Here is a 24,908-nt window from a genome sequence, read left to right as displayed (position 1 = left end):
GTCTATTTTCTGGCATAGACCCAAAACTCCAGCGTTGACCCTCCCTAGTTCCCCCCTTCTATTTCCCCTCTCTTTCTTCTCTCCTCTTCTCCTTCGTATCTGCTGTTGTTCTTCTTCTTCTTTTCTCTTCTCCTTCCATTTCTCTTTCCTCTTCTTCTTTGTTATCTGCTGCTCTTCTTCTTCTTTCTCTCTTTTCTTTCCTCTTCTCCTTCTCTTTCTCTCTTCTCTTTCCTCTTCTCCTTCCCTTTCTCTTTTCTATTTTCTTTTTCGTCGGCAAAGGGTTGGGTCACGATGCCATTTTGATCTTCTCGCCGGCGTCGCGTGGAGGTGCAGTCGAAACGAAATTGATGGTTATTCAGGTCAAATTCGACCATGGGTTAAGGTGGTGGGATAGGGTTAGGTGGGTAAAGGTGGTGGGTTAGGTTTAGATGGGTAAAGGTGGTGGGTGGGTTCCGGTAAGGTGGGTTAAGGTGGTGAGTTCGGGTTAGGTGAGTGGTGGGTGGGTTATGGTGGTGCGTTTAGTGGGTTAAGGCAAATAAATTGGTTAAGCGTAGTGGCGGTGGGGGCTGGAAACGGTGGTGAGGGGTTTTTTTTTTTATTTTCATGGTTGGAGTCAATGCCAGAAAATAGACTCCAGTGGTGTTTAACAACAATTTTTTGAAAATGGGTGGTACTAGACAACAAAATTTTTTTTGGGTGGTTTTTGACAAAAAAAAAAAAGTGTTTTTAACTGGTGGTTTCTGACAAAATTTCCTGTTTTTTTTTATTTATTTGTCAAATTTTAAAACATATCATTGATAAAATAAAAAAATAGCACAGTGAGAGCAATTATAAGAAATCAGTTTGGAGTTGCACCTATTTTCTTGTTTTTAGATGATATATTTAGGATAAGTTATGATTTTGATGTCTTTTAATTGTACTCATGTTTGACCGGTGGGTAATACGACTGCTATAAGGTAGCCAAATAAAATATGGATATGAATTTGGAATGCTTATGGATATGAATATGGTACCATGGTAAGAGCTATTAAAATAAATCAGTTTAGAGTTGCACCTATTTTCATGTTATTGGATGATGTATTCAAGATAAGTTGTCCTTAATGTTTTTAATTATCCTCATGTTTGACAGGCGGGTAATATGACTGCCTAAATAGTAGCTAAGTGGGAGGTTTATATGAATTTGGAATACTTATGTTAACTAAAATCCCTCAAAAAATTTCAAACTTAGGTGGATCTTGATTTAATTTAATAATATCTCCAATGTCTTTACAAATATTATGAACTACAATATAACAATTGGTTCTGAAATTTATACTATTAGTTGATTTATATAATCTTAAATGGAACTCATTTAAAATACCTTTTAAAAAAAATTTCATTTTATAAAAATACTCCATATAAGACTCATAAGATATTTATTGAAAATTTGAAAGTTATAATTTATTTTGTACCTAACTGACAAGGTAAAGTCGTATCCCCTAATAAAAAATAATTACCTAAGTTATCTAATTAAAGTAGATAGGGAAGTAGGGTCGAACTCCATAGGGAAACAGGTATTTTTTACTCCTAATTAATTATTATAATCTAAATTATCTAAATAACCAATATTTTATGAATAAAATCTAAACTACGGAGAATAAAGTCGAAAGGAATAAAGTAGGGAGAAAATCAAATATTAAAGGCCTAGGGCATAGGTTCACTAATAAACAATATTCCAGGGCAATTCATAAAAAGCAATCATCAAGCATTGGTTAATCAGATTACAAAGGGCTTTCGCTACGTATTATAATCACAGAGTTAATTTACCGGTATTAAATCTCATCTGTCGAATCTCGACTTAACCATTTATAAATTAATCCGCCTATTGAAACTAAGCCTAAATATCAATTCTCATCTGTCGAATCTCGAATTAATATTGCTAAACTCATACAATTAAATCTGGCCAAACCTAATTGCATAGAATTAAAACAATCAATAGGAAATCAACCAAGCATTGATAATTAACAATCACAAAATTACCCCTTCATATCATTTATTAGATCCCCATAAACCCTAGAAATTAAACTACTCACAAATCATCATGACTAAACTAATCAAATAAATAAGTAAAAGCATAATCAAGGAAGCAAATAAAATAATTGAAATTAAAAGGGAAGAAATTGTTACCAAAAAGAAATCTGGAATTAAAGGAATAATTAAGAACAAAAGTTGAGAGAGAATTTAAGAGAGAGAAAAATACTAAGTAGAGAGAGAAAGTCTAAGAAAGAAAAGTAATCTAATAATCCGTACAAAATCGTACTTAAATGTTTTCTAAAAATAGAATTAAAACTAAACTAATCAGGTCTCTTAAAAACGTGCGCCCGATCGGGCGCGCCTTTTTCTTCGCGTTCCTTCCCATCAGCGTCGCCCGATCATGCTAGAGGCTCGCACGATCGGGAACACTATAGCACGCTCAGCAACAAAGCCTTGCCGCGCCCGATCGTGCTAGAGGTAGCCCGATCGGGCGATTGCTTCTCCTTGAGCTTGGACTTCGATTGGGCTTGATTTCTCGGCCCAATCCGGATTTCCTCCTCGGGTCTTGAATACTTGGCCCAAATGCCTCGGGATCCCAATTACCGAGCCCTTAATCACCGGCTCTCACCGATCCTGGGCTCCAAAAGTGGTCATGTCCTTCTAGCTTCCGTAGTTGATCCATAGAGCCCGGGAAAATGCTCCAAGAGTGCAATTTCCTGTAAAATACAACTAAAACTACGAAAACACTTGAACACACAAATTAGTAATAAAAGTGGCCCGAAAGAGCCAAAAACACTACTAATAACGACCAAGGGACGGGGGTAAAACAATATATAAAATGGACATATCACTAACAAATGTCGGAATTTTTTTAAAAACAAAGAATTCTAAAATTAAAAATCATATTAGAATTAAACTGAAATAAATCGTAAGTATTAGTACCATTGCAACAAATGTAACTTCCCCCAACTGTAATACCAAATATTTTTAAAACGTACTTTCTAATTAATTAATCAATTAATATTTTCTAAAAAGAGAATTTTAGTAATTTACTTTACTATTTGAATTTTGGAGCCAAAATGGTATTTGAATTTTGGTGCCAAAAGCATTTTAAAACTTAATGTTTATTTTGGATAAGATTTATTATCCATTTATTTCATTTTTAAAATCGTGTGTGTGTGTGTGTGTGTGTGTAATAATAATAATAATAATAATAATAATAATAATAATAATAATAATAATAATAATAATAATAATAATAATAATAATAATAATAATAATAATGAGAACCAAGGCTATAATAAGAACTAGGAACTAATCTAGGCCCTTAGATCATGATAATCAAACAGTTAACATGCTTCCCGTGTCATTAATGAAATTTTCGTCATATTTCAACTTTACAAAGTGATTTTCAGTTTCATTTCTAAACAGTATATAAAAAGTTAGTAAAAGTAAATGAAATCAATCATAAAGTAAATGAAATTGCCTTAAAGGTTAAAAAACTGGAAAAAAAACTTTAAAAATTCGCAAAATTACGAAAATGCCATTAATGAATGCGGGTGAGATATGAGCCGTCGGATGTAGCGTGATTAAAGGCTAAGATTGGTTCCTAGTTCCTATTAGAATTAAGATCGTGTGAGAACCAAGATGAATAATAGGAACTAGGAACTAATCTCAACCATTGATCGCACTCCATCTAATGGCTCGAATTGCACCCGCTCTCATCAATGGCATTCTCGTAATTTTGCTGTTTTCAAATCTTTTTCCAGTTTTTTTTTATTTTTTTTTTATTTTTTAACTTTTAAGGCAATTTCTTTTACATTAAGACTGATTTCATTTACTTTTACTAAATTTTCATTTACTTTTGAGAAATAAAACTGGAAACTACTTTATAAAGTTAAAATATAAATAATGCCATTAATTACACAAGAAGCATGTGAGTCGTCCGATTAACATGATCTGAGGGCCTAGATTAGTTCCTAGTTCTTATTTTAGTCTTGACTCTCATTATAATTGAATTGAGATTATGTGAGAACTAAGGTGAATAATAGGAACCAATCTGAGCCTTTAATCACGCTACATCCGACGACTGACATCTCACCCGCATTCATTAATGACATTTTTGTAATTTTGCGAATATTTATACCTTTTTTTCCATTTTTTTTTTTAACTTTTAAGGCAATTTCATTTACTTTATGAATGATTCATTTACTTATACTAACTTTTTATTTATTGTTTAGAAATGAAACTGGAAATCATTTTGTAAAGTTGAAATATTACAAAAATGTCATAATGACGCGAAAAGCATGTTGACCGTTCGATTATCATGATCTAAGGGCCTAGATTAGTTCCTAGTTCTTATTATTATTTTAACTAAGAAAAATATATATATCTAATTAAGAGGTTCGAATTTTCCTAATCAACTAGGTTAAGGGCCTGTTTACATATACTGGACCGAACTGAATTAATAGGAGCTGAACTGAATAGACATGAAATGAATATTTTATGAGAGAATGAAATTAGGAGCTGAACTAAACTGAACTGAAATTAAGTTGAAGTAAACAAGCCCTAAGTTCCGTGCCATGCACGATCATATTTAACCTTTATAACTAAAATTATAAAGAATGGTAAAAAAACAATATTTGTAATACTTGAATTTTAATTTGGAAAAATTGAAAAGAAAAATCTCACCTTTCGCTCATCTGCTCAAAATAATCCCACCTTTTCGAATTCTAGAAATAATCCCATCTTTTACCCCTATCTTCCCAAAATGAGCCTTTTACCTGTTAGTGAAATTGGTAACCGATTTTTAAGGTATTTTGCCACATGTTGCCTTCTAATTGGTTATTTTTATTTTTTATTTTTAAAAATTAAAGGAATACAAAAAAAGGCCTTCTTCTTCCTTGCTCTGTTGTCCTGCCAGAGCCACCCCTCCGTCGTCATATCAGCTGCCCGCCGGAACAGCCAAAAGCCGACCAAACAGACCCAATCTCAACCGCCCTCCTTGATTCCCTCCTACCTAATTCACCACCACCACCACATCTAGCCACCCACACGTAGGGGAAAAAACCCCAAATATTAACTTCCCTTCCCCGTCACTTACTCACTCCCCACCTGAACCATTTACCCAAATCGACAACAACAAAAGCGCAACCAGCTAGCTATCAGACTGCCATTGCCGCAAACCAACACCTTCAACAACACCGCTTCCGCCGCGTATAACAACAAAATCGGTTGCAACAGCCGCATTATACTTTTGGTTGGCCAATTTAGCCCAATTTCAGATTAAATGAAGCCCCATTCAGCCCAATTTCAGATTAATTGAAGCCCCAATTCAGCCCAATTTTAGATTCATTGAAGCCCTAATTCTGCCATTGAAGGAGTCATGAAGGTAGGAGGTTTGATGAGCTTCAAAGGAGGAGGAGAAAGAGAAAGAGGATTTTGAGCGGTGGCTAAGCTCGTAGGATTAGGGGTCAGCATTTAGTGGTAGTTAACCTCACAATTGATTTGCATTGGTAAGAAAAGGGGATTAGTTGGGGAGTTGGAGTTGAGGTTGAGTATGGGGGCTACAGAAGGTGGGAATTAGTTTTGGCTTGTGAGTTGTGGTTGTTGTTATGGACAGTGGAGGAGGGGTGGTGTTTGCGTGAGAGTTGGTGTGTGGTGGTGGTGTGGAGGTGGTTGACATGGATGGAGGGGGTGAGGTGAGATAAGAGAGATTAAAGGGAAAAAAAAATCAGAAATTAGAAAGAAAAAAAATCTAACCTGTTTTACAGGTTAAAGGTAAAAAAGATCATTTTGAGAATATGAGGAACAAAGGTGTAATTATTTCTAGAATACGCAAAGGTGGGATTACTTTGAGAAGATGTGCAAAAGGTGGGATTATTCTTTTCAATTTTTCCTTTTAATTTACACGAAGACCAAATGCATATAAGTTATTGAATTTAATTTTATATATAAAAAAAGTAATAGAAACTTAGAAGCTATAAGGTTTTATATAAGAAAATGAAAATATTAGCTTAGGTTATTATCCATATATCATGAACCCTTATACATTTGTCCTTATATTTTGTTGACACACTTTGAAAAGTATAATATGATAATTTAGTTGATTTTATATTATTTTAGGATAATTAGTATTCTGTAATCAACTTTTTTAAAATTATATATTTTAGCAGCAACTTTTTGGTGCAGCAGGTCACACCATGCAATAGGGGTAACCCGAGTTTTTTAGTCAGAGGTTACTTGAGTTTTTCAGTTAGGGGGTTACTTGAGTTACTCGGTTAGGGGGTTACTTGAGTTACTCGGTTAGGGGTTACTTGAGGGGTTCGGATAGGGGTTACTCGAGGGGTTCACTCAGTTAAGGGTTACTCAGCCAGGGGTTAGTCGAGTTTTTCAATCTGGGGTTACTCGAGTTTGTGACTCAAGTAACCCCTGACCGAGAAACTCGAGTAACCCCGGCAACTCGAGTAACCCCTGACCGAAAAACTCGAGTAACCCCGACAGCTTGAGTAACCCCTTACCGAAAAAATCGACTAATCTCTGACCGAGAAACATAAGTAAGTATCCCCCGGTCCCGACAACTCGAGTAACCCCTGAACGAAAAACTCGAGTAATCTCGGCAACTAGAGTAACCCTTGACCTAAAAACTCGAGTAATCCCTGACCGAGAAACTCAAGTAACCCCGGAAACTCGATAGGAAAGATATGGATGGTTTCGGAAGCCAGGATTATAAGTGTTGGAGTATGGGTTATTTTGCCTATAGGTTTGGAAAGCATTAATTTGCTCCATGGAACTCCTACAATCTTGCTCCTAATGTCCTACAATTCCACAATTTTCACAAAAAGCTTCATTAGAATTATTAACAGCAGAAATATTAGCTATAGAAGTAGGAATAGCAGTACTAAAATTATCTAATTTCTGGCTAATTGAAGTTAATTGAGCATGCAAAAAGGATACTGAATCGACATTATGTTTGTCTTTGTTTGCAAAGCCTTTAGGATTCCCGGCGTATTGGGAATTATGAATTGTCATCTCTTCGATAACCTCACCCACATTTTCTACATATAGATTCATAAATCTACCATTATTAGCTGCATAATCTAAAATTGTTCTGGATAAATTTCCAATCCCAATATAAAAGGCTTGCATTAACTGCCACTGTGCTAAATTATGATGGGGGCACTCACTCTGCAAATCCTTGAATCTTTCCCAAGCCTCATATAGAGTTTTGTCCGGCTCTTGAGAAAAGGTTTGAATTGGACTCCTCAATAAAACTGTCCTTTCTGCAGGGTAATATTTATTAAAAAAATTCAAAGCAAGAGCTTTCCAGTCAGTAATACCAAGTGCAGTTCTATTCAATCCATTATACCACAATTTAGCTTTACCACATAAAGAAAGGGGAAAAAGAATCTTCTTGATTTAGTCTTGCGTGACCCTAGCTTGCTTAATGGTATTGCAATACTAATATAAATCTACAATATGAAGATTAGGGTCTTCATCCTTAGCTCCACTGAATAACTTTCTTTCAATCATTGTAATAAACTAGGGCTGGATCTCGAATTGCACTCCCTCGAGATATGGATTAGGAGTAAGATGTGGAAAATCCGTCAGGGATGGCTGCGAATGATCGCTAAGCTTGTGAGGTGGAGGAGGTGGTGGATATGCCATCTCTGATTCTGATTCTAAAGAAACTTCTTAATCGCTAGAACCAGATGGGGGTTCCAAAGGTGTATTACCCTCGGGAGTAGCTTGTACCTGTCTGAAAAGATTCTTCTGTCTATGAAAAGATTGTTCAATTTCAAGATCAAATGGAATGTAACCTGATCTAGAACCCCCGGGCATAAACACATAACTAAAAAAAACAAATATGAGAAAATTGTCTCAAAGAACTCGCGTTCTCTGAGACGGGAGAAAATAATTTAGACTACAAAAACGATTAGAAATAAAAATAAAAACGTTTCCCCGACAACGACGCCAGATTTTAACAGGATAAAGTCGTATATCCTAATCAAAAGAATTACCTAAGTCCTCTAACTAAAGTAGATAGGGAAGTTGGGTTGAACCACAGGGAAACAAGTCTTTCTATTCCTAATTAAATAATATAATATAAATTACTAAGTAACCAATTTAATGTTGTAAAAGGAATTAAACTACGGAGATTAAGTATAGGAAGAAATCAATTAATAAAAGCCTAGGGTATAGGTTCTCCAATAAATAAGGTTAAACATAATAATCAATCATCAATGCAATAATTAATCAGATCATAAAGGGCTTTTGCTACGTATTACAATCACAAAATTAATCTACCGGTATTAAATCGCATCTCTCGAATCTTGACTTAACCATTTATAAATTAACCTGCTTATTGAAACTAAGCCTAAATATCAATTTTCATTTTTGAATCTAGAATCAATATTGCATAACTCATATAATTAAACCATGAATGATCTAATTGCATAACATTAAATCAATCAATAGGAAATTATCAACCATTGACAGTTAACAAAAATAAATTACCCCTTCATATTATATATGGATCCCCACAACCCTAGAAAATAATCTACTCAAACATAATAAAATCTAAACTAATCAAAGCAATTAAATTGAAACATGGTGAACAAAAGCATATAAGTTATTGAAATTAAAAGGGAAGAAATCGTTATCAAAATTAACGAAAATAATGAATTGTATAAAAGCCAAGAGTTGTAGAGAGAGAAATATAGAGAGAAGCCTAAGCTTAAGAGAGAATTTAGCTAACGAAAGAGAGGTAATTGTATCAAAACTAAACAAAGCGTATTTATACAAAGCTTTAAAATCCTAATTAGAAACTAAGTAAAAATTATCGAAAATTGTCTCCCAAAACACGCGCCTGGCCGGGCGCCATCTCGCCCGGTCGGGCACACCTTTTTCTTCAAGGGACATCTCTCGCGCCCGGTTGGGCGCGACCTCGGGCACGGGAGCATTTTCTTGATTTTCCGCCATGTCGGGTCAGGCGCACCTCTAGGCGAGGGTTTCCCGTTGGGCGGACTACTTGGGCATTGCTTAGGACTCTCGTTTGGACTTCAATTCTTAGCCCAATCCGGATTTCCTCTTTAGGGCTTGATAACTCGGTCCAATGCTTCGGGTTCTCGTTGGTCGAGCCCTTAATCAATGGTTTGATGACTCTAACTGGACTTGGGCTATGAAATATGGTCAATATCTTCAAGTGCTCGTAGTGGCTCCAGTATTTCCGGGAAAAAGCTCCAAATATGCAATTTCCTACAAAACACTACCAAAACTACCAAGACACTAGAAAATACATATTAGTAATAAAAGTGGCTCTAAAGAGCCATAAATACTCCTAATTATGACCAAGGGATGAGGGTAAATCACTATATAAAATAGACATATCTCACGTCGAAGTCAAAAACAACGCTGAGTAGTGTGGTTTGGAGTATTCAAATCTCGCGAAGGAGGTATTGTGACTGATTTAGGGGTGTATCAAGGATGTGTTTATGCTAAGGCTGAGAACATTAGAATTAAGGAATTCTGGGTATTTTTATGAGAATATGATAATTGTTGATAGGAATTGTTGATGGTTATTGTCCATAAGGATTGTTGATGGGAATTGTCCATGATTTGGATATGGGGAAAACGACCTCTATTTATAGGGAAAAAGAGAGTCTGGACGATCATAAAATACCATAAGTTCTAAATAAAATAGAAAAATTTTGACACGATGCAACAATGTTTTCGAGCCGCGTTGGGAGCTGACGCGCCGCGTCAGGTTTGTCGATGTGAGATGGTCCTGCAGTTTTGCGATTTTTGTTTTTATCATAACTTTTGATCCAGAAATCATAATAATATAAATAGTATATAGTTGGAAAACTTTGGAATTCTACTTTTCAAGCCAAATAGAATAAAAATGATATCTTTTGTAGAATAAAAGATATGGCCGAAATAGTGGAATGGTGTCAGCTTTGGATAGAGTTTGGTATTTCGTTCATATCATTTTCGTTATAGCTCGGAATTGGGATCATGATATATCATTGGAAATCTTATTTCAAGGGATATCCAATCATATAATATTTGGATAAAATTTATGAGGTACAAAATTAGAATGGCCTGGTTTAGTATTCTGGCCATAACTTATTCGTTTTAAGTCAGATTTAGACTTATAATATATCGTTGGAAAGATCTTTTCAAGCCCTATCAAACTAACCAATAATTGGACTGAGATTATGGACCATAATAATCTTGTTTGTACATTTTTATGGATTGGACACAAAATGAATGATTTTGATGACGTGAAATGAATGATTTTGGGTTTAAAGGCACGAAATGAATGATTTTGGTCCAAAACATTTTAGGTAAGGTAAGAAATATGGTCAAGGCTTAACACACTTTGTGAGACTCTTCAACCCTTTACCAATCTCATTAATCAAATCGTGACACGTACTCCCCATTAGGTTTGGTTTTTGGGGAGATACAATCAGGTGTCTACAGTTATCGAGGTTTTTTTTTTTTTTTTTTGGGTAAAGTATGTCATTTACATTAGAATAAGTGTATCATTTAAATTACCATTTTCGCCAATGCATAACTTTAACCATTAATTAGTTTAGGTAGGGTATGGATGGTGGGTCAACATTGTTTTTAGATGAAATATAATATCAAGTATATATCATGATATTATCATGACAATATATTCTCTATTAAGATCATACCATTGGTTTTATTAGGAAAATATCATCATTTAATTGTGTAAATCATATCATCTAATTATGTATATAATATCCCTAGTTTTTTTTTGGATATTATACATTCTCCCTTTCTTTATCATGTATAATTTTATCCTCTTTGTAATTTTGTATAAGGCCATGCTTGGATAAAGAACAATGAATTCACAAAGTTTGTCTCACCCAACCATTGGTAAGACATGCATTTTTTGAGCTTAGCCCGTAGCGGTTGAGCCCACTTAACTGGCCTTCTTATTACATTAAAAAACCGCCAAATTTCTTCCACTTTATTCTCAAACTCTCTCACATTAAAACTAATTTTCCTCTCTCATTGAGTTATCACCTTCATTCTTTTCCATTTTCAACTTCATTTTCTTCTTTGGTTCTGCTAATTACTTTTATGAAAGATTTTTTTAATTTTTTTTTTGCATTATCATTGTAAAAACAAAAAAATGAGGACGAAGAATGCTGATCAATCGCCGCCTAGGAATCTTAAAACTTTCGGTAGTGAAGACGGAAGTTCAAAACGAAAATTCGATTCAGAATCAAGGTATACATTTGAATAATTTTTTTAATCTTACTTTACAATGGAAGATATGCCACGATTTTTGGATGAAATCGATCATATTAATTTTGAATTTTTTTCTTCCATTTAAGGGTTTTGAGTATATCTTTATTGTAATAGATGATATATTTTTTGTGTCTAATGAAATTTTTTCCAACTTAAGGTCATGAAATTTTGATTTTTGAATGTTTTATATTTTTGAATATTTTTTTTCTTCACATGGTTTTGAAGATATCTTCACTGCAATCAAGGATATTTTGTAGGTGTTTGATGATTTTTTTTTTCAACTAGGGTTTTAAAATTTTAATTATCAATTATTTTATACTTTTGGTTTAATATTTGTTTTTTATGCAACAATATGTGTTCTGTAATAGAGGATATACTTAGGAGGTAGAAGACGAACTATTGCATTTGATCTTTTCTTATAATTTGCAGAATATCTATTGTTTCTTTTCGAAACAACTAGAGGCTACATGTTCTAAAGGTTTTTCCGGTAAATTAGTTCCTCTAAAATAAAAATTAGATTTAAAATATAGGTATGTTTAATCCATTAGATCCTATGTTTTAGGCTTTTTATGAAACTTAATGTTTAAATGATATCCTTTGTTTTTTTAGGGATGTCCTTAGTCTAGTGCCTTCAATTAACCATCTTTTGATTTACATTAAATTTATGTATTTATGATGTTTATTGTATATCTACATATTGTTTCAGTAAATTTGGAAAGAATTCTCCTAGTAAGAAAACTAATGTTCATGCTGCAAAGGTTGATGAAGAATCAAAAGTTCCTATAAAAAGAAGAAATTTGGAGAAAGAACATTTTGATTTGAGGTATTAGATTTTAATTTCTATATGTTATGTATTAAATGCATTTTTTTTAGTAATTATTCTAATTTGACATGCATAAACTATTTATTAAAACTTATTCTGAAATAAAAATTTGATATCATCAATTATGTAGATGGTATCAGCGTTTTTAGCAGTCATATCCTCAGCTATCGAGTTTATATCAATGAATATTCTATATCTTATTAAAATGGGACTGATATCTTATAGTGTTTTGTTTCTATACTATTTTTTTATTTTATATTTTTGTTTGCAGTGATATTATTCCAGAAGATATGTCAGATGTTATAATAGGTAGTCAGTCTAGTGCTCCTTCAATGACATACTTTATTAATCTTTTAAGTCCACAACAAAGGACCAATGTTGAAGAAATTGGATTTGGGGGATTATTGAAGATGAATTTGGCGAAAGATCTCAATAGATCAATGTATGAGTATCTTGTTCTTAATTACAATCCTACTGCAAAGATTTTGATAGTCGGAGATAATAAGATATCATTCAACAGCGCTGATTTGCATAATGTGCTTGGGATTCCTCACACTTCTACTCTAGTGATTGAGTTGTCTAGATTGAAGTCTGATTCTAACCCAGATAAGTATATAATTCAGGAATGGAGGGATTATTTTGGCTTAGATAATGTTGAGGATGAAACTAATCATGAAACTAAAAATATTAAGCAAGTTAAAAAGAAGTTCAATTTTGCATCTGAAACAGCTGCTTTGAAGACTGAAGAAATTGTTGAAAAAGGTAATTATCTTTTTATCGACATCACACATCCTCTTTCTACTTATTTATCCTCCATGACTTATTTAATCTATTATATGTATTTCATATCATTCATGCATTAATTGTTATTTAAAAATCTTATTTTCTACAATTGAAATTTCATTCGATGATTTCGTTCATTTTGTTGAACATGTCCTTATTTATGTAAATGGTATCAGCTATTTAACAAGTTATGTATTCTATTCATGGATATATAGTTCAATATTAATTTTTTCTTTCAATGATATCCTCAATCTTCTGAAGTATGAGCCAGTCTAGTAAATCGAATCCTTTATTTTGATTATGATATCCTTAATTGTTGTAATCATGGTTTCTATTTAAATAATAATATCTCTAATTAATGCACATGATATACTCTTATACATAAATGATATCTTAGATTAATCTATCCTCTTATTTTATTTATCATTGTGTATAACTCTAATTTATTTATTTTTTTTATTTTTTTTTATTTTATAGTTCCTACAAAATCTTGTACATCAAAGAAGAATATGTCTGATGTTGAAAAAAAGGGTAATTATTTATGTCTTGATATATTTTAATTTTTCTTTGAAAAAATAATATCATCTATCTAATTATGGTTTTTTTTATTTATATATCTTGCATTCTAATTTTTTTTTCTTCTCAATATTATTTAACAGATAAGACTGTGACTAAAAAGAAATATGTGACTTTGGATGTTTGGAAAGAAAAGTTTATGGAATTAAGGGATGGTGGAGATGAATTCAAAAAGATTTTTGTGTTATTTGCGATTTCTAATTTTTTATCACCTTATGGTGATAAGTCTCTCAACCTTAGTGCGGTTAAGTCAATATCTGATGTTAAGAAGATTAAGGATTTTGATTGATGTGGATTTATTATAAAGAATATGTGTAATTCAATTAAGGAATTACATAAGTATTTGCTTGATAAGAAGAAGAGGCCTACTACTACTGTATCTAAGGGCCAAAATCCCACCAAATTTGTTAGAAAAATTGGCGGTTGTTTGCCAGCTATGTTAGTGACTTTTGTTCAAAAAGTCCACTATGGAGAGTATGCAGGTGTTAAGTTACCATTTATCAGCAACTGGAATTCTGATACTTTAAATGCTCGAATCAAGGCTCAAACTAAAGACCGTTCTCAGTTTGGTTTTGGTATTGTTAAGCAAGATATTGTTCTTTCTTCTGATGTATTATATGAAAATTCAAAGGCACTTGAAGCAATTGAACATGTTGTGCCTTTAGCTTTGGAATATAAAAATAAATTGCGAATTTCAAGTGAAGATGAGTCAACATTGTATGTGCAATACAAGATCCCTAATGATCTTCCCACATATAGAGAAATCAAGTCTATGGATGTTCCAGTAAGTTTTTCTGTGTTGTTTTACTGTACTTATTATATCATTTGTATAATGTATGTTAATGTGTGTTCAAATTATATCCTCGTTTTATATTATCATGGCATTAATAAAATCTTACTATCCTCCGTTCTAATTATGATATCCTTATCCATGTTCATCATGTCCTTTGTTCTGATAATGATATCCTCACTCTTGTTATTCATGTCCTTTGTTCTAATAATGATATCCTGATTTTTTATAAATCTTTTTGTTTGATAGTTTTTTTTTTTTTAAAATGATGTCCTCATTTTACTTATGATGTCATGCAACCTAAACACCTAGTTAATCTTATCCTATGTTTTAATTATGATGTTCTTATGCATTTTAATCACATACTCTAATAAAATAATGATACCCTCGTACCGCTCTCTATTATGATAATGATATCCTCAAATTTTTTTTTTTTTTTTTGACAACCGCGGGGAATTAATTTATAAATCAAGCTCCGCCAAAGTTATAATACTTTGGGGAATAGAGTCCATACAAAAACGTTCATAACTATCTCCCGTATCCCCTCTAGCCACAAAGTGAGCTACAGTATTCCCCGCCTGTCTAACATGAACACAATTAAAATTAACAAACTCATTACTCCGTCTACTTATCTCCTCAAAGAAGTGGTAGATTGGAGCCGCACCTTCTCGCTTGTCTCGAACAGCTCGAACAACATTCAAGGAATCACACTCAAGGGTGACATTTGCATATCCATATCTGCACGCTAATTGGACCCCAAAGCAAGCAGCCGCTGCTTCTACAGTTTCAGCACTCCATCTACAAGGAATCTTCCTTGTCACAGCAAGCAGCACTTTACCCCATTCATCTCTGAAGACCACCCCCAAGCCAACACCACCACTGCTAGGTACATATGCATCCACGTTTACCTTAACATAGGTGCTTTGAGGCGGCTTCCAGCTTGCTCTCGAAAAAGAAATTGGTGCAGCCACACACCCACCCACCTTGGCATTGTATGAGCAATAGTCTTCACATAATCTGACAAAACTTGCTGCAATTATCACCCCATCAATGCCATGCCCGTCGCCAAAAATTTCTTTATTTCTACAGCACCATGCTGCCCACGCAAGGCATAAAAAGGTACGCAACTGAGCCTTATCCAACCTGCTCGAAATCCAGCAAAAGCACTCTTGAAAGGAAGACATTGACGCATCATTTAATAGCTCACGAAAATTGTTGTGTTGCCATATCTTAAGAGCATGTTTACAGAAGAATAGAGTATGAACTATAGTCTCACAATTAGCACTACATATCGAACACCTGCTTGTTGGTTGAATATGTCTAAAATGCAACATACTCATCACCCCAAGAGACCCTTTACAGGCTCTCCACACAAAGTGAGACAGTTTTGGGGGCCCCTTCAAGTCCCACACCTCATCACCATAAAGCTGATGCTCCTCATCACCATAAAGCAATTCCCAAGAGCGAGTATTGCCTAATCTGCCAAGCCAATAGGCAGACTTGACAGAGAACAAACCAGATTTCGTAGGCCACCAAAATCTCCTATCTTCCACCCCCATACTCGTCAAAGGGATATCAAGGACAGCACGCCCATCCTCTTCATTAAACACCTCAGTCACCATCTCTGAATTCCAGCACATATTTTCAAAATCAATTAGCTCGTTCACTCTCAAATCAATATCGCAATGCAGTTGGGGGGTCGGAGATGAATTAGAGCCATTCCTACATAGCCAAGCATCCTCCCATACCTTAATCGAAGAGCCGTTACCAACTCTCCACCGCAAGCCTTCAAGAAGCAGAGATTTTGCCCCCCAAATACTCCTCCAAGAATAACTTGGATCAAACCCCCTTGAAGCACCACAAAAGTCAGAGTATTTAAAATACTTTGCTTTGAGAATTTGATGCAACATTGTGTTATTATTCTCACATAACCGCCAACCCTGCTTAGCTAGGAGTGAGAGTTTGAAGCATTTAAGGTCCCTAAAGCCCAATCCACCCATTGATTTGGGAAGGCAAAGATCCTCCCACCGATGCCAATGAATTCTCCTATTTAAGATATCCGAGCCCCACCAAAATCGAGCTAAAGTAGAATGAATTTCATCAATGAGACAATCTGGAATTCGAAAAATGCTCATCATATAGGTTGGAATTGCTTGTTATTGATTATAAATAGGTTATAATTTTAATAAAATTGTGCCCTTCTTGTTATTGATTATAAATTTTAAATGATATTCTCATTCCATCATATGAGATGGGATCTAATAAATGTTTTTTTTTTTTTTTTTTTTTGTGTTTTTAATATAATACCTTTTTTTTTAAAAAAAAAAACATTTTTAATTTCTTCTATGTGACTTATTAATATCATTTGCAGGATGTTGAAAAGAAGTTGATGGTTCTTCATCGTAATATGAAGATTTCTTCATCTGTTAATCTAAGTTTGATTAAGGAACTTAAGAAAGATGCTGAAATATTATCACAAGAAGCTTCTCAGCCAGAATCAAATTTTGAAATGAATGATGAATTTCTTGAGATGTTGGATTCTATCACAGAAAATTTGATTCAAGTGAAAAAATTGGTTGATAAGAAGAAAGGATTTCCTGTGATGATTGACAAAGTTATACAAATTTAATTTTTTTTTTTTTTGTAATATAAATTTATAATATATACATTTTTTTAATTATTTTTTAATGAATTTTTTATAATTTAATTAATCATTACTTTTATTACTTGTTCTTTATTTTGTAGGGTGGTTCACAAGTATTTTCTAATGATTAAAAAACAGAGAATGAGATATTGGTACCCAACCTAGCTAAGACCTAGCCATCAAAAGCTATCCATTAGAAATATACCTTTTTCTTGTAGAGTTAAAAGTAAAAGTTATGTAGAATACTCTTGCAATTGCATTACTTATTGCTTAATCTTGATTTGTGAAAATTGTCTTGCTTTGATTCTAATCTCTTCATAGACTTTTTAAAAATTTCAAGAATCCATTGAAGTGATTTTGTTGTTTCATTGGTTATGAAAGCACTACCGAACATTTTTGTTCTCCAATAATTGTCTAATCCACAATTACTTATCTTATGTGGTGTCAAAAATATTGATATCTCCAATTGCTTTGATATCCTCTTACATCAACGAATCACACCAAAAGTAACTCACAATTTGATCAACTTCACCAAACTTCAATATGTAAATTTTTTTTTTTTTTTTTTAAATGGGTAGCATCATCCTTCAACTCTTTGTGTTTTATATACAGTGACATAATTTAGGAAGCCTATCATGGTTTCCCTCATAACTTCCTCTTATCCTACTTCATTTGTAAGAAAAGTGTAACAATCTATTAGTTTGACCACATTCTCAATCATCTTTTTAATGACCTTTCCCATTTCTTCCTTTATATTTCTTTCAGATTTTAAATAAGGATATCTTACGCGCGGAAGGATTCACTAAAAGGAATATTATTATTTTCTCTTCTTATTCTGTCTCTCTATATCCATGAATCCCTCATTTGAACAACAAAGTAAAATTCGTTAATTTTTCATCACTCTTACTTCTTCTAATAGTAGTTTTTTTTTTAGCACTATAGCTCTAAAGGAGCTTTGTACATATGCAATGCATCTTCATGATCATCATCTCATCCCATCAATGATAACTTATTTTTTCGTAAGTATCATATTTAAATTAATCAAACTCTACCGTTTTATATAAATATTTAGTTGATTGACTCTGTAATAATATATACAATTATGATATATAATGAAATGATGATATCTTCTTTATAATGTATGATATATGTACTATAGGAAAGAGGATATTAACATTGTATTAATATTAAATGATCTAATATCCCTAGTTAAAGTAATAATATCGTTGGTTGTAGAGAATTATACTACCTCCATTTCATATTTTTTGCAACAAATAGATATTATTTGTAAGATATAAAAATAAAATTTTGTTGCAAATAATATAAAACGGAAGTAGAATATTATATCATTAATTATAGTAATTATATCATCGGTTGTAGATATAAATCATATCCTCAAATAAACTATTTATGTCATTTACTTAGACTATTCAATGGCATTTTTTATTTAGAAGTTATACAAGAAGATATCATATATATCTCTGCCGTTATTTTTAACAGTGTGTTTCTGGTGCTGCCATGCGGCTGGGTGCCAAATCAGCAAATGACAAAATAACCCTACCAACCTAGTAACCCCTCCAACCAAAGTAACCCCTGACCGGACCTAGTAATCCTTGACCGAACCAAGTAACCCCTTACTGGACCTAGTAACCCCTGACCGGACCAAGTAACCCTTGACCGGACTAAGTAACCTCTCAAGTAACCCCTTAAGTAACTCCTCTGACTTAGTAACCCCTGACCGGACCAATTAAGTAACCCCTCCAACTTAGTAACCCCTCACAAATAACCCCTCCAATAGCCCCTCAAGTAACCTCACTTAAATAACCTCCCAAACAACCCCCCAAGTAACCCCTTCAAGTAACCCCACTTAAGTAACCTATCTAGTAACCCCTTAAGTAACCCCCGACCTACCCATCTAGTAACCCCTTAAGTAACCCCCAACCTAGTAACCCTTGACCCACCACCACCCCTAAAACGCCACTAGCCCCACCCCAATATGCCATGCAACCGCGACCACCATACACCAAACCCACAAACAAACATAGATCCAACCGAACCCATACCAAATCGTTAAAAAAAAATTAAATCGAAATACCTTTAAAATTAACAATGGCTTTGAATTTCACTTCAAATATGGCTAAAAAGGCCAAATTCGACCATGAAAACTCTAGATCTAGAGTTTATGGCCGAATTTGGCCTAAAAGACCTTTAAGTTTTTTCTGACCCGGAGTACGAGTAGCTCACGGAGTACGACGACGAGTTGGGGGAGGACATGCGTTCTTCCTTTGTAATTGCAAGTGGTTTGTTTTGCAAATATACTGCCCTTTTTTGGAGAAATGAGGAGAGAGAAAGAAGAGATAGCTTGGTGAAGGGGGTGATATGGGTGGCTAACTAGAGAAGAAGAAGAAATTAAAAGAGGAGAGAGAATGAGGAGATAGAGAAGAAGAATTAAAAAAAAAAAAAATTATATTGTGGTTGGTCCTACGGTGCGGCCAGGCACATATGAAACTTTGTGTATTTTTAATTACGATGGATGATATCATTTAAAATAAATTTAATTTTAGTTGTTAGGAGTTGTATTATTATATATATTTAATTTTGTATCTTATGAAATGATGATATCTTTTATTATATATGATGATATGTAATTATGTATCATAAAATAGAGGAAAGTATGCAGGTTCACCAATAAAGCGGGGAATTAAGGAGAAAATACCTGGAAAATGCTCGTGAGCATTTAGAGGGATGACGAAAACAACCATCCACATGAAGGAGGGCTTCTGGTATAAGATAGGAAGAGGTCGAGATGTGAGAGTTGAGGGGGATAGGTGGACTGTAGCAGGGAGGGTGAGCATGAAGGATGGAGTTAGCGAGGAGGATAGGGGAATTATGAAAGAGTGTCTGATCTGATTGATGATAGAGGAGAATGGAAAACAGGGGTAATTTGAAGACTCTTTGGCACAGAAGATGTGAAACACATCCTTTCCACTTACCCAAGGCATGAGTTGGATGATGAGATCCTTTGGGGAGAGATAAAGAATGGTGAGTACACTGTGAAATCGAGATACAGATGGTTGGAGGGGTATCGGGATGGAGAGAAAGGGCCTCGATTCTAGAAGGAGTATTGGAAGTTGAGACTACCGCCTAACTAGATCTTACTTGGATGGAAAATTATACAAAATGCAAGCAGTTGTAGTGCAGGACTTGCTAGGAGGGGGCTGAATGTCAGCCCCACATGTGTTCTTTGTAGAAAAGGGAGAGAAACGCCTTCCCATCTATTCAGAGATTGTGAAATTGTTAAGAGGGTATGGCTCTATAGTCATATAGGGATCAAGGTGCAGGATGAGATGTTGCCCATCGAGGTATGGATAAGAAATATGATAGCATACTCAATCAAAATGAAGAAGGAGTATCCCGCACTCGCTGGAAGTATTTTGGCAATACTGTGGTGTGTTTAATTTGGAAGCATAGAAATGACATCATATAATATTTAGAAGCGCTAGTGTTTTGCCTATCCGAATCTTGCATATGATTAATGAAGCAATGACTACAGTGATAGGGGGGGACTAAATAAGGGGAGTGCAGTTATGAGAGGGCAAGCGCAGGGGAGAGAGGAGTTAAATTATTGGCAAAAGGGGGAACGCATGATCCACAGGAAGTAGTAGTTGTAAACAGTGGACGGGACATGGAAAAGGCACGTAGGAGTTTAAACTCACCGGCAATAGGATGGGTCATCTCGAAGGAGGAATGCTTAGTACATGAGGGAGGTAAACGTGTGGTAGGAAACTCGACTCTTCAATGTGAGTTGCTGGCTATAAGGGAAGGCATCATTAATGCATACCAATTATTCGACCAAGTGGAAATCAGAATGGATAGCAAGGTTAGTATGAAGCTATCAGAACCCGCGCCAGGCACCAAAGGACCTCAGGAATTTGGTCTAGGATATCCTTCACCTAAGCTCTAGACTCTTTTATTTTTGTTGTTGTTATGTTCCCAAGAGTGTTACCTCTAGAGCTCATGATCTGGCAGTAAAGGCTAGGAAATGGAGGTAGAGGTAACACACAATTATTTTGTTTCCCAGCTGAAAAAAAAAAAACCTACTATTATAGATGTCGTGTAGCATTTTTGCATTTATGGGATATTATACAACTTCTCATATCCTCAATTAACGATTCCCTAAACAGTCAATATAAATTTGAACTTACCAGGTTTCAAAAAAAAAAAAAAAAAAAAAAAAAAAAAAAAAAAAAAAAAACTTACCAACATCATTTGCAACTGCTTGTTTATCAACCTTTTCTTTCTCTGTACTTGAACTATTTTTTTCTATATTAGAAAAAATAAAAGAACATCATCCAATTTTTTTGTGAAAATAGAGGAAAATATAGGAATATGAAATACCTAGATTTTCTGATGTTGTAGGTTTATTTTTTATTTTTTATTTTTTTTGACGGGGATGTTGTAGTTATTGTAGATGAATTGGGAGAAATTGATTTATTTTGTCGATCATCTGATATCCTCAATTCAATAACTACTTTCATATTAGCTTCCGATTTTGCCAGAATATAGAGAGAATTGATATGGCCGTTATCCCTTTTCGTCAAAAAATGATGGACATTGAATCTAGGCTAGAAGAAGCTCATAAATACAGATATCTGAAGCCCGCAAAGCCCGTTTTCTTCGGGCCACAAACCCGTGCATTTTCTTAAAGGCTGGACTTTCTTTATTTTGGGCTTGTCTCACAAAGCCATCTTAAATGAATTAAGGAGTAATAAAAATCAAACTATTAAAGATCACTACGTGAAAAAACACATTTGGCACCGGTTCAAACCCGGCCTAAGGCACCGGTTTGAACCCGTGCCTATGTGGGGGGTGCCAAATACCCCCTATTTGGCACCGGTTCAAAACCGGTGCCATAAACAGGTTTTGGCACCGGTTAACCGGTGCCAAAAATACTAAAAAAAAAAATATTTATCCTCCTTTTGGCACCGGTTAACCGGTGCCAAAAATGTCCAAAATTTTAATTAATTTTTTTTTTTTTTTTTTTTTTTTTTTTTTTTTTTGGTTTTTTTTCACTTACCAATAAAATCAACTGAAAAAAAAAAATAACAATTCACAACAAAAATCGAATTGGTTTCAATATATATAATCCAAAATTTACAATACATAATAAAATCCAAAATTTACAATATCCAAAATTACAATATAGATCAATTACAACTAACATTATAAAAAAAAAAAAAAAAAATTACATTATAAATCATAAAAAAAATTACAACATGAACATATCAATATTCTTGCATAATCTGTACACACTAATTAAAATAGAAAAAAAAAATTGGTAAAAATAAGCTTAAGATTATATAAAAATTATCAAAAATTTCGTTTCAAAAAAAAAAAAAAAAATAGAAAAATTGTCAAAAACGAAAAAAAAAACCAAAATTATCAAAATATAAAATACAAAATAGAAATTGAAATCAAAATATAAAAAATTATCAAAAACGAAAAAAAAAGAAACCAAAATTATAAAAATATAAAACAGAAATTGAAATCGAAATATAAAAAATTGAAATCGAAATATAAAAAAAAAACCAAAATTGAAATCGAAATATAAAAAAAAAAACAAAATTGAAATCGAAAAAAAGAAACCAAAAATTCGAAAAAAACAAAATCAAAATCAGGAAAAAAAAAACAAATACGAAAAAAAAAACCAAAATCCAAAGTAAAAGGCAAATTAAAATCGAAACCCTAAAAACGAAATCCAAAATAAAAACCAAAATCAAAAACAAAAATCAAAATCAAAATCAAAAACCAAAAAAAAACCAAAATTGAAATTGTAAAAAAGAAACCAAAAATTCGAAAAAAACAAAATCAAAATCGGAAAAAAAAAAAAAACAAATAGGAAAAAAAACCAAAATCCAAAATAAAAGGCAAATTAAAATCGAAACCCTAAAAACGAAATCCAAAATAAAAACCAAAATCAAAAACCAAAATCAAAATCAAAAACCAAAATTGGTGAATCGAAAACAAAAACAATTAAAATCGAAAAAAAAAAGCTAGAACTTGAAAAAAAATCCCAGAAATTGTTGTTGATGTTGATGCCGTGGTGGTGCTCGAACTTTGTGGTGATGGCGGCGGCTGTTGTTGCTTTGTGGTGGTGCTCGAGTTTAGGTTGTTGCATATGAGAGGAGATCGAAGGGAGTTGAAAGATTAAAGAAGACTGAATAGAGAGAGAGAGGAGATCGAAGGAGATGAAATTAAAGACGAAAGAAGAACGAAGAGAGAGAGAGGAGAGAGAAGGAGGAGGAGAGAGAAGGAAAGGAGATGAAATGGGGGAATGGAGGCGGTGAGGAGGAGAGATAAGGAGATCGTTTAGGGTTTTAATTTCCCATTTTTCCTAAAAACCGTGGACCGGTTCAGTGGCACCGGTTCAAACCGGTGCCCTTTGTATTTTTGGCACCGGTTTGATCTGAACCGGTGCCATTACTCTGGGTCTAAAATCCCGCCCATTTTTAGGGCGGTTTTTGGCACCGGTTTGGTCTGAACCGGTGCCATTTGGGGGTTGCCTTTTTGTATTTTTCTACTAGTGGATGTACGAAGTAAGTGATTAGAGATAGTGTTATACTAGTTTAGGTCCCGTGCCACGCACGATAATTTTAAAAAAATAATACATCGTATTAACTTTTAAATATAATTGGTTATTTTACAAAAAAAATTTAAAAAAATTAATAAATATACACACTATTTTGATGTGAATTTTAATCAATAAATGAACAACTATTTTTATTAGGGAAAAAATATGAATACTTCGTTGAAATAGATTAAAATATTACGCAATTATGTTAATATTTTCTACTATAGTCATAAATGTTTGTGTGGAAAGATATATCAAATATTTTTTTTTATTTAAAGTAATTATCATTTTTAACTTATATAAGAAATTATTTTTGTATAACTATAGTTAAAAAAAATTCAAAAAAATAATAATAAGGATGCACCAAAAGATGACACGTATTATTACTGGTGTGTCTTTTAATATATAGTTATTGATGAGACAAACTTAAGGAAAATGGAGACATGCATGAATCATATGCCTCATAATGACAGTAATATTACACATCATCCCCCCCTAGTATAAATTATTTATTTATTTATTATTTATTTATTTGACAAAAGATTAAGTTGCATATATTGAAAGAGTTTAAGCAACAACAACAAAAATTAGGCCTATTAAGACCTTACAATAACAAAGCTATGAGCAACACTTGCTCTTATGAACTAAAGAAAACAAAATAACTTAAAAGAAACAGCTTTCTTTGTCATCCAATGAGTATTGGAACCACTTTATAGGTAGCACCGTCGCGATTCTAGCGAGTCGAAGCCTACATTACATGTTATTCCCAGTGTCCTTTTTCCACCAAGGGGGAAGCTTGAGTAATTGACCACCGTAGAAACTCTTCATAACCGTGGAGCTTGAAAAACAAAACCAAAGCCAGAAACGAAAGGAAGGTAATATCACAGTAACAAGAAACTTGATTTTTTTTCCTTTTACGAGAAAGAAATTCATGATTGGTAGCTACTATGAACCCCAAGTAATATGGGACCAGCGCACAGATTTAAAATTTTGAATGTAATGAGTTCAAAACCCACTATAGACCTGAAAACACTAAAAGAACTCCAATTATTAAAATAAGAGCCAATTGACAACGAAACAAAACACAAAACCTTCTAAACGAACACTCGCAAACCTAACAGATGAAGAGTCATTAACACATGACTTTCACCCAACTTGTTCTTCAAGGCAAACCAACAACCCAGGCAGCATAAGCCAAAACTGACTACAACAAGGAGACCAACATCTCTAAATACCAGACATGAAACAAAAGGCGAAGGGAAATATACATTTCCCTCCCACCACCCAAAACCTAGAGTCTAACCCAAAATTACTTCCCCTTATCACATCAAGATTGGACAAGCCCACCATGGCCATGTAACCA

At 33.6% G+C, this 24,908-nt stretch overlaps 1 protein-coding gene and 1 non-coding gene across 3 annotated transcripts; both read left to right on the top strand.

Moving 5' to 3' along the window:
* Window positions 1-7,177: 7,177 nt before the first annotated feature.
* Window positions 7,178-7,284, top strand: LOC145641353 (small nucleolar RNA R71). Its single transcript, XR_014115389.1, has one exon. It is a non-coding gene; the product is annotated as a small nucleolar RNA R71 (small nucleolar RNA).
* Window positions 7,285-10,962: 3,678 nt separating this feature from the next.
* LOC145640904 (uncharacterized) lies at window positions 10,963-17,464 on the top strand. 2 transcript variants are annotated; one of them, XM_081692135.1, is made up of 6 exons: window positions 10,963-11,277; window positions 12,005-12,121; window positions 12,393-12,883; window positions 13,382-13,435; window positions 13,564-14,264; window positions 16,642-17,464. In XM_081692135.1, the coding sequence occupies exons 1-5, from the start codon at window positions 11,180-11,182 to the stop codon at window positions 13,767-13,769; spliced, it is 966 nt and encodes a 321-aa protein (XP_081548261.1). In that variant the 5' UTR covers window positions 10,963-11,179; the 3' UTR covers window positions 13,770-14,264; window positions 16,642-17,464. The 2 variants fall into 2 exon arrangements, with proteins under 2 accessions (XP_081548261.1, XP_081548262.1); XM_081692136.1 differs by lacking the exon at window positions 12,005-12,121 and having other exon boundaries at window positions 10,973-11,277.
* The last annotated feature ends 7,444 nt before the right edge of the window (window positions 17,465-24,908 follow it).

This window comes from Chenopodium album, chromosome 7, assembly GCF_948465745.1.
Source record: "Chenopodium album chromosome 7, dcCheAlbu1.1, whole genome shotgun sequence".
NCBI lineage: Eukaryota > Viridiplantae > Streptophyta > Magnoliopsida > Caryophyllales > Amaranthaceae > Chenopodium > Chenopodium album.
The sequence above is the reverse complement of the archived record's forward strand: the minus strand, read 5'-3'. Positions and strand labels throughout refer to the sequence as shown.

What these genes read in the sequence shown, in the direction of transcription:
- LOC145640904 (XM_081692135.1), top strand. Translation starts at nt 11,180, where the DNA reads ATGAGGACGAAGAATGCTGATCAATCGCCGCCTAGGAATCTTAAAACT. An exon ending in AAATTCGATTCAGAATCAAG is followed by an intron (nt 11,278 to 12,004) that starts GTATACATTTGA and finishes ATATTGTTTCAG; the next exon opens with TAAATTTGGAAAGAATTCTC. An exon ending in GTCTGATGTTGAAAAAAAGG is followed by an intron (nt 13,436 to 13,563) that starts GTAATTATTTAT and finishes ATTATTTAACAG; the next exon opens with ATAAGACTGTGACTAAAAAG.